This window comes from Chelon labrosus, assembly GCF_963514085.1.
Source record: "Chelon labrosus genome assembly, chromosome: 15".
Classification (NCBI taxonomy): domain Eukaryota; kingdom Metazoa; phylum Chordata; class Actinopteri; order Mugiliformes; family Mugilidae; genus Chelon; species Chelon labrosus.
The window spans coordinates 23,375,770-23,386,881 of NC_140348.1; the positions used below are offsets into that span (position 1 = coordinate 23,375,770).

At 42.3% G+C, this 11,112-nt stretch overlaps 1 protein-coding gene across 1 annotated transcript in view; it reads right to left on the minus strand.

The window, feature by feature from the left end:
* LOC311500140 (gamma-aminobutyric acid receptor subunit pi) overlaps window positions 1-10,748 on the minus strand; it is a gene marked incomplete at its 5' end in the record, with an annotated part of 37,706 nt that extends 26,958 nt beyond the window's left edge. Inside the window, one exon of the mRNA XM_084561357.1 lies at window positions 10,702-10,748. Coding sequence (XP_084417483.1) covers window positions 10,702-10,748 — 47 coding nt within the window. The remainder of the gene's footprint in view (window positions 1-10,701) is intronic.
* Window positions 10,749-11,112: the final 364 nt, after the last annotated feature.

Below are 11,112 nucleotides of genomic sequence, written 5' to 3' on the forward strand. Positions count from 1 at the left end.
AATTTACACTGATCTTGCATAACATTATGACCACCTTCCTAATATTGTCTAGGTCTCCCTTGTGCCTCCAAAACAGTTGTGACTCTTCAGAGAATGGACATGGGCCTTCTGAGGGTGTCCTGTGGTGTCTGGCAACAGAATGTTGTTAGTGGGGGGCCTTTGAGGGGAGGGGCCTCTGTGGATCATCCCACAGATACTTGATGAGTTTGGGATCTAGCGAATTTGGAGGCCAGGTCAACACCTTGCGCTGTTCTTCATGTTTTTTTGACTTGTTCCTAAAGTGTTTTTGTGTGTGTGCCTGTGTCAGGCTGCGTCCTGCTGGGTGTCATTGCTATGGGGTGGGGGTGCCTGGTCTGGTCTAGGTGAGTGCTACATATCTAAGTGACCCAGCAGAATGCTGAATTGTCACAAGATGGTCAGTGTTATTTACTTCTCCTGTCATTGGTTTTAATGTTATGGCTGATCTGTGTAACGTTGTATTACTTTTGATGGATTTAATATGAAGGTTGATGTAGATTTATGATGCATTAAATACATATATAAAAACATTTATATTCTCAAAAAGAAACTTTGACAGTAGGACGAGTAGTATACCCAAGCTGTTTGGTGCAGGGCAGTTAGTGCACAGTGAGAGTTTTAGATATTTGTGTTGGTGGAAGCTGCTACACGCTTTGCAAGGCAAAACAACTCTGTATGTGCCGTGAGACTGAACCGATACAACTGCGTTCTGGACAGCTAAGCATTTAGTTAAAACCCCCTATGAAGCTCTGTAGCAAAGGCAAACTGCAGTTTAGAATACAAATTATAGCCACTTTAAAGCGAAAATAACTGAACAAATAAAAAAAAATATGGACTTGCATAATTCACTTGTAGTGAGGCGAAATTGGTCGGTACATTTTGTTTCTAAACCACAGGAGGCCAGCTTTAACAAGACATCATGCTTAAAACTAAAAACACGAAGTCGAGCTAAAAGCAGCGTAATGAGTAGCGGATCTGTTTTGCTGTTTGAGATTTTATTTTTTTTCGCAGGGAGCCATATTTAATAACCAGCTGAATAGTTCATGTAACTTGATTGTTTCGATGCTGCTTTTAAGAAATCTGAAAAATCTTTTGAAGCTTCCAAGCTCGCCTGTTCTCCAGCCTCAGGTAATGATTCAATTACGCCGCTGCTTTTGAATGTTATCTCGGGATCATCAAGTAAAGCCTGCAAAGCTGTTGTTAGACGGCCAAAGAAGGTCAGATGCCGAGAGGCTTTTAACCTTGGCTCTGTTGGCGAGGGAGATACCAAGTAAACCTCTGTGATCGTGAGTTTAGAGTCCCGGTATCTCTACGATACGCTATCAGCCGCAGTAACAACCCTCTTACGGCGACAATGTGCTTCTTTATTAAATCTTCTTCTACGCAACCTCTGAGAGTTTAGGAGCTCGAAGGGAGGCCAAAATAAGATCTCTGCTTAGAATTAATTAATTAAAATCACACTACAAAGCATTTTCCTGGTAATAAGAACTTTATCTGTGGTGCCAGCTTTGTAGTCCCGTGATGTGAAAGGAACCTTAGAGCTTAGGAGGAGCTTATGCACAGATACAGCAGATACAGTACGTACAGTACAGCTTAGCCCTTTTATAAATATTTTAATTGGAAATTAAATCACTTATCACAAAAATTAAACGGATCGCTCCAGAAAACTGGCGAGGTACCTTGAAGGCTTGAAGGCTCTTTAGCTTTTTGATTTATTGCGCTTTAGAAGAAGGAGCACCGGCTGTTAAGATTTATGACCATGCTGCCATCAAGGAGTGTCATTACTGTGGGGTGGGGGTGCCTGGTCTGGTCTAGGTGGGTGCTACATGTCTAAGTAACATCCACAGAAATGAATGTCAGGTCCAAAAGTTTCCCAGCAGAACACTGAATTGTCACAAGATGGTCGATGTTGTTTGCTTCTCCCGTCGGTGGTTTTAGTGTTGTGACTGATCGATGTATAGTCCAACTGGAAATTGTCACTTATAAATCACTTATCACAACAATCAAACCGATCGCTCTAGACGCTGGAGAGGTACCTTGAAGGCTGGGAGACTCCTTAGCTTTTGGATTTATTGCGTTTTAAAAGATGTAGCACTGACCTTTAGGAGTTATACAGTATGTCAGAGATAAAAGAGGATATTCATGAGACTGGAAAGATTCTGTCACTTTTCACCACTGACTTCCGTTTTGTGTGATAATTCAAGTTTTCCATCACTTTCCACTAAACTGCAAAACCCAACCACTGAAAACGGTGAGCAGTATTCATATAGCTTAGCTTGTCTGTATATCTATTTGTTTGCACACTGAGCTTGGAGAAACGCAATTTCATTCTGCGTACGTTCTGAGTGACAATAAAGTTAATTTGATTTTGATCTATTTCCCTACAGCCACAAACAAGTAAGTGTAGCAAAGTGTCGACTAACAGTTGCATGTTTCGCTGCTTAATTACCGTGAGCAGTATTTGTTTTATCCTGAGAATTCATAGAGGAAGCAACGGGTGAAGTGACGAAGCAGAAACAAAGCAGAGATGATGTGCATGTCCTGTGAGTTCCAACATGCTTCTATTTAAACACATTATTGGATGTCAATCAAAATCCCCATAGAAACTGTAATGGCATGCACTTAAGGACCATTAAAGGGTAATTACAAAATGCATCATATCCAGGCTTTCATGTTGCATTTGTTTCTCTCCCTCTGTGTGGGCGTTTGCTCGTCTCTCCTTGGCACTAGTTTGCCTCACGTGTTTGTCTAGACTGTCAGCTTTCCAGGTCTTGCTGGCGGAGAGGAGGTCATGCAACACAGGGGTATTGAGACACCTTGAAGTTCCAGGCTATATTGTTCGTACATCTGTGATGTAAATCTGTCCGTCCTGGAAGAGAGATCCCTCTTGAGTTGTCGTTCTTGAAGTTTTTCATATTAAAAACCCGTCTGGTGAGGTTCCTTATCTAAATTGGGGTTCAAGGACATAGGATATTTGAATAATGCTGCTTGCTTTAAGCAGGTTCATACTTCACTGGCAGATTTTAGTTTGTGGCATGCACTAATTTATACTAGGGAAACTCTTATTCCCTAATTTTTCAATTAAATATATAGACCGATCAGGCATAACATTATTCCTAATATTGTGTCTCACTCCTTTGTGCCTCCAAAACAATTGTGACAGAATGTTGTTAGTGGGGGCCTTTAGGGTCCTATGGGTTGAGGGGACAAGGCCTCTGTGGATCATCACACAGATACTTGATCAGTTTGAGATCTAGCGAATTTGGATGGAATTTGGAATTTCTAGCGCAGAAATTTCCACAGTTTGGAGTGAGAGGAAATTCTTAAGCAGGTGGCTGTAAGACGCTGTCAAGTATCATCCTCTCTTGTGGCTGACAACCTAACAAAGCCTATTGTAGGCACGACTGTCATGTCTCCTTGAGAGATGTTTATTACCAGGTAACTCCATGTCAAACTGTCCTCAGCTGTCACAGCACAGCCTTGCGCTGATGACACATCATCGGCAGCTCTACCATCCATGTTCTCTAGCGACGCTCCGATTTATCGAAAGTAACTCGCTGACCGCCATCGGCCTCTCTGCAAATATGACGACATTTATCGGCGGCAGTGGTCGATGTGTATCTGTTGTGTCAATTTTGCTCGGGCTAAATGTTGTTTTGGTTGCTTGTGGTCTGACTTTGACAACCCTATTTAGAATTTATTCATATTTTACATTTTGCATTTTAGTTTCTGCTTCAGAAAAATATATTTTCTCTTGAGTTATTTAAGTGCTGAAAGATTGTTGTTGAGTAGGGGGTATGCCATTTGAAAGAGCTTCTGAAAAGGTTATTTTGCACAAAAAGAATCATTTGTAAGAAGATTATATTGAAGGTTATTTCATATCGGTCTAATTGTTTCTTCAAACACTTTGGCATTTTGGAACGATACCAATCAGTGCATCCCGTGTATCGCTCGTGGTTTCGGGCCCTTGAATACAACTGATTTCGTCAATACATTAACAAAGTAAAACTAAAGTCTGCTCTTTATTCTGGTAACTCTTTTTTTGATTGGAACTCCCCTCAAGTGAAACAGGTAGAATCAAAAACTTGTGTGTCGCGTGGTAACAGAGAGAAGGAGGCTGCAAATCAACAATTTGATAGTGAATTTTATTGTTGAAGTTATTAGACCTTTAGCTGCGGGACATGGAAAAGGCTTCAGAGAAATACTTCAGTTTGGTTTTTTTACCCGGTTACACTATCCCATCTTAAAACACGCTGTGGAGTACTATAAAATGCTGCTGATGGTGCTGAGGTGCTGCCTGTTTTTATACAGGCTATGCATATCTGCAGTACACAGTGTGTAGCACATGAGCTGTCTGTTCTCAGCATATGTATTCAGGTCAAGAATATAGATTTCATTGCTGCAGAGCATTACTTTCTACTGGGTTTTATTGATGACGTCATCAGCCACTAGTCGGTGTAACTTTCATCACGTACAGCTGACTTTAAAAAATGTCGCGCAACCCCTCGTTTTTACATTCAGTAAAAGTTACTGCACAATTTAATAAGGAACCTAAAAGACATATAAAATACATAATAGTCACAGTTTGTCCTGCATCAGCGTTGGACAGAAACTACGATGTCCAAAAACATAATTCCTAGGGATGCTGGCATGGACAAAGGAAAGCACCATAAAATCACAAAAGCCCAATCAGGTCAATGGTTAGAAAGCTAGACTTCAAATGATCTGCTTCCAAATCCTAAACTTCAACATCTGTCGCAGTTTCCATCTGCACCGGGGGGAGAGCAATCAAATCCTAATGTAACGTTAATCCTTGAAAGAAGGCTCAGCTTGGAAGAAAATGTTTAAACCCAGACGAACTAAATTCAGCCCCCGTTCATTAGCAGCTTCTTGTTCATCCGAGAAGGTTTCTGTGGCAGAAAGCAACTGATAAAATACGATTACTTTGTCAAACCATAGCGGTGCTGTTTCACAGATCATCGCATTGCTCCCCGGTGTCTGCTATGTGTTGATGACAAATTGCTGTGACAGAAATAAAGAGGCCAATAAGTAGGATCTGCCCCATAGGTCAGTGGGTTTAACAATATATTATAATCTGTCCCAAAGTGAGAAAATTCCTTGCGGACGGAAAATAAACAATAAGTGACAATGCGTCCATGACAAAGCACTGAGAAAATGAAAACGTCAGAGGAACCCAACAGAAAGAAGACACTGCTCCAAACAGGAGACCTGCAAGTAAACCTAATGAACATGAAGAACTGGTTAGCTTCTCAGCACCACATGATAAATGATGGATTTCAAACAGGCAAGGCATGGTAATTACCAACAGCTGCTGTCGTATAGAGAAAAGTCGATTTTGTGATATTTAAAAGAATCTGAATTGCCTCATTATTTAACTCTAAGGAAACTGATGTTTTTTTAAAAAATATATACCGAAGACATTCTTCATTGATCTGCCTCCCACACATATAAGATGACCAGCGAAACTCACATCAGTGGAGCTTAATTCAAAGCCATGGGTAAAATCTGACCATTCTAGTTTTGTAGCAATCAAAAACTGAAAAAAAAAAAAATAAATAAATAAATAAATGCAACCCTTTAGTTTTAAACATATTTTTTGTGACTGCTGGCCTATTTCTAACTAATCCGCCATCTCAAAGCGGGAGGATCAGCGAATATAGTAACATACATAAGTAATGCTGAGGATATTTTGAGCGTTCCTATGGCTGCAGCCGCAATCGCTGTAACAAATTTGGTTGTAAGTCACTTCGCATCAACTCCGAAACATCAGCGGTGCTGTATTTTGGTAGCTGCTGACATCAGTGAGCTGCCTCAAGCATTAACTTGTCAGGAGCAGTAAAACTGAGGATCACTCTCACGGATCAGCGTGCTAAAGCGAGTCCAGTGTCAGATCTGATATGATCCCCCAGGTACTCGCGTGTGAACACACCTATACAGTTGGATTTTCAACAACTCAAGGGCATTTTAATCAGTCTGTCTACAATGTCCACATTAACTTAAAAAAAAAAAAAAAGTACATGGCGGAACAGTAAGTTCTCTCAAGTCAAATATTCCTCAGGTGTTCCTATACGTGGTGTCATGTTTGAGACAATCCAACCATGTAATTATCAAAGGATAGGGGTAAACTATTCTCTGCAGTGACAATCAGCAAAAAAAAAAGCTGACGTAGAATAGATTTCTATAGAGGACTAAGTCATGTCTCTGCAGTAAAAGCAAGGAAAGCGTAGCATAAGCCTTTAATCTTTCTGTAATAGGCTTCGGTAAAATTGTATCCGTGATTTCTATAAACCGGTGCAGGGAAACTGTCGGTGCCTATATGCGGTATTATGGCGCTGCTTCATATTAATAAGCCTCTATTGCAAGAGATTAAATAAGAAATCAAGCTCGGCTGCTTTGATGCTGTAGCTTGCATTTGTAAATGTGGGTTGTTAAAAAGGGCTTGCAGAGAGGAACGCGGTTACTTCTCGATGCAGAGTCGTGAATACAGGCGGTCCCGACAAAGAAATGACTTGGCTTTTATTACGGATTAAACGTAAGCTTAAACTAAAGCCTCCCCCGGAATTGTAATTGTTCAATCACGGCTGACCTAGCTAATGATGGCATGCATGTTTGGATTTGTTCATATGCAGATGCTATGTGTATTACATGCTCACCACCTATCCGCAACTGTAACAAACTTCCAAAGGCCAGTAGTAGCTAGCAGGACTGGAGGTTACATAAGAAACCTGTTTCTTGAAAAAGCACATAGCGTTTTCTCATTGCGTTGAGCTGGTTTCTAGTTCTGTCCTGGTCTTTAGTGACTTTGGGAAGGTTTTCACAGAGAACTGAGTTACTCAGATAATGCTGTGTTTGCCAAACACATCTCAACTCATGTGAAAAAAATGTGCTATTAGATAATACGAACAACTCTGTAGCTGAGAGGCCCAGCGGGGCTGTGTTGGCTGGCTCAGAGAATCACTCAGATCTGGAAATGTCCCTTATATATTGTGAACTTAGTGCATGTAAATCTGCAGTCTTCTGTCCTACGTAGACCTTTTACAATACCTTTTTATATACGCATTCCGTTTTTTTACTTTTAGCATCATACGCGCAGAGGTCCAATGCTCATTTGACCTGTTGCTGTGTCAAAGCTGCACCACGCTCCTGTATCAAGGCTCTTTCTTTAATTCAGGTCAGTTAAAAACACCGCATAGGATGTGAAGTATGGGCCGTGGCTGATGAGAATCTATGTGACTGTTATTATGGCACGTTAGCTAATACTGAATATGTATAAGCTAAACTAATAAGCTACACAGTGAAGTAACACAAGTGACCTGTTTCACATTCTGACGAATTAGCAAGTGCAGCTGCCAACACATGTTGAGTCAAGAGTCGAGCTCTCATTAATGAGCGCTTTATTAGACTGACACGTTTCAGCTAACTCTCATTAATGAGTGCTTCTCTGTCTTTTTGTCAATAATTCCATTTTAACTGCATCCAAAGACAAAGACTCAGTGTTTTTGGATGTGCTGTTGGTGCGACCGACTACACTGCAACTACGGAGCTGCAGAGTAAGCTAGCCTAGCTGCTAGCCTATCCTGAATTATACACTGCTAGTCTGTTCTGGTAAACAGCTGGATACGAGCAGCCTCGTAGACCGTTGTAATGTATTTCTTAGATCAGTCTGAAGGGGCCACTCCTTTTCCAATGATTTTGTATGGGGGGAAATGTTTTGTGGGCCAGTGTACCTCATGTGGTGAACTCAGAGGTTGTAGAAGGCCAGTAGACGAAACATGTCACTCCAATAAAGTTGTTTCATATACTACAAGTGTAGCCCTGAAGTCAGACCACCTTCTTGCTCCATTGATTTTGTTGTGGTGGAAAGTTGGTCTAGAACTACTCCTTTGGGAACTGATGCTTGGGACTTGAAGAAAGATCTGCTGGGCCAGCCATATTATTTGGAGGCTGCAATGTAGACATACATGTCATCCGAGTGCTGAACAAAATGGCTCTGATTGGTTGAAAGACTATCCAATTATGTGCAGAGTATTTTTTTTTTCCTCTATAGCTGTTGAAACATGCCTCATAATGGCCATTCCAACAGGGTTTGGCCATTATGCCAACAGTGCAGCGTAGCACAGTGCTGTAATAAAGCCATTAAAATCAAGAAAAACAGATGGAATGAGAACCCTGAATGTCTCTATATACCTCTTCCTGAAAACAATGACCAACGGTAACTCAGCAAAAGGTTAATTAGACATTTCAGAAACCTCATTCATTGTCCGGTTTATTGCATCACCACTTTGACTAAAATACAGCAACCTCAATGTGATCGCCTAGTTAAGACCATAACAGGCTTATCAGCACATAAAAGATAGACTGACGACCTGTCCTGGGTGTCCTGGGTGATGACAGCTGGGACAGGCTCCAGCCCGCCCCCGCGACCCTTCACAGGACAAGCGGTAACAGAAGATGAATGAATGAATGAAGGAATGAATGTGTGGTCCCCACCACTGCTGAGCTCACCCAACAATCCGTAAATAAGCCTACTTTGTTTGCCAGCCAAAGCCACGGATGACTGCCTCAGTTGACACGGCCTCTTTTTTTTCTCTCTCTCTCTTTCTCTTAATAACAAGTTCAGCTGTGATCCTCAGCCTCTCCTCTTCAGCTCCGTCCTTTGTTCTTTTTTTACGTGGGGAGAAAAACAATGCTTTCAGCGCTGCCAGAGCTTTCAGTAAGAGGCACAGGAACATGAGGGGAGGAAGACATCTGAGCTTGGATTGACAGTCAGGCATTCACAAACACGTCTCCGACGGTGGAGCTGTATTGGCGGTGTGCTGTTTCCTCAGAATGAAATAAAACATTGATCTTTCCGCAGAGTTCAAACAGGCCATTCATGTCCCCGCGAGCCGTTTCTGCCCCGATAGATGTGTGACTTTCGTGACCCTTCATGAGCTTGCGCTGCTGCAGCTTGTGACCTGTAACAAGGTACTTGTTTGCTCTTAGCCGAGGCTAATGCAGCTGCAGCACTGTCAAGGTTATAGGGCGTCTTCATGAAGCTGTTGGGTCAATAATGTGTCTGTGAACGCCGGTGAAAATGACACTAATGCATTTGTATTCAGCTGGCAGAGGGCAGGCGGTCCTCCCTAATCACACTAAAGCTATCAAAGCTTCGGAACTGAGTACCAAGAGGGTTCGCTGATGGGCTGCAGATCCTGGTAAATCAACTTCCCAGGGTCTTCACACACTGTGTCACGGAGGTCACATCAATTATACACTGAGATGTTTGCTACATAGCAATCAGCACTAAATGAAAACAGATTAAGAAACAAAGAAGCTGAGGTTTGATTCGTCACATGCAACATGTGCAAGTGTAGCAGTAATGTGCAGCCCTGCTAATGCAGCTTTTTTTCTCCGCATAAGCTACCCAAACCTTCACCTTTCAAGTGTTACATACAGACGGCTTGCAATCTGAAACAAAGAATTCCTACATACATGCGAACGCCTGACGCTAAAGCCCAAAAGGCTCAAGTCAAACCAATCAATTTTAACTAGAATTCTCAAAAACAACCAATTATTTCACGTTGTGTTTCAAGGAAGAAAAAAAAAAAAAGGTTGCTCTTGTTTTTCATCTGCAAACGGGAACATCAGCCAAAGAGCAGCCCGAGCATCACAGGACAAAGCTGCATGATAAGCCCTCTCAGATTTCAAATGGAAGTCGGTGATGGGTGCCTCCTGGAGATGCTTTTGCGTTTCAACCTCTAAGCTCCGCATGAAGGGTTAATCTGCAGCGACTGTCTTCTGCCTGCGCTTCTCATTCCCATCATTATAATTTCAACATATAAGCCTCCGATATGGCTCTACAGCCGGGCAAGGCTCAGTGAGGTTGTAGTTGGGCACAGTGGTGCTTTGGTGCTAAATGCTAACATGAGGATGTTTACCTTGCTAGCATGCAGATGATCCACGTTCACCAATGTTGCATTAGCACTAGCATTGGCTAGCATGAACGCTTACAGATGAATGACTAGCTACAGGTGACAGGTTCTAGACCATAAAGACCTTTTTTCTTGATTCTGGGTATCTGCTGCTACATTAATTCACTCCAGGTCCGCTTCATGACATTTGGCAACACACTAGTGCAGCAGTAAAACCTGCTACAGCACAGCACAGTACAGAAGCGCTGCACTGCACAGAGAATGCCTTCTAGAAGGATTCAGGCGAGACCCAGAGGGCTTGACTTATCTGAAATGTGCGAAGTGCACTCTGCGCTTTGAGAATAAACTGCAAGAGGAGGAGGAGAGGCTTCTCAGCACACAAATGTGCACCAAGACGTCCCATCATTCTCTCCATATGACCTCTGCAGGGATTGCAACACCAATTGTAGGCAGTGACTGATGCACGCGGCGCCGGAGCTGCCTGCCTCGTCGGTCCCGCTCAAAGTGGCAATGGAATTTCAATGCAGCTCGTCTGATGCATGGGGAGCTGTTATTGAGTATTGATGCCTCACAAGAAAATTATTCAAGTGAGTACCTCTCCATCTCCTACTGAGTTTGCGGCATACAAAGCTTTGCCGTTGTTACAAATTAGAATCTGACACGGCCTGATTATGCTCCCGGCCCGTTAAGACACGTTTGCGGCCGTATATCCCAGTGGTTGTATTTCTTCTCCTGCACATGGACTTACCTGCTAATGAGGAGGATGGTGATCACGGTCCCCCCAAAGAGAGCCATGGCTGCTGAAGGAGTGAAGACGTCAGACGGAGTTTATCTAGAATGAGAGTACACAGAGGACAAAAAAACAAAACAAAACATGGAGTTTAAAGAGATGCAAGTGATGATAGTAGTTTCAAAATATGTGGATTTTGCTCCCCTTAAAAATAGTTGGATGCATCTCAGCAGGGTGGCAAGATAGTACCTGAGACTTCTAGATATTCCTCTTTTAGCTGATGATCTGTGCCCTCTTTCCTAGTTTCCTGTTTTTAATCTTTATAGTCTACACTTCCACGTTTTATTTTTATTTTTTACTGAGATGACATCTGTCTCCCAGGTAACAGCGGTTTCTCTGTGCCCCTCGGTTATCTTTCCCACACTCTCC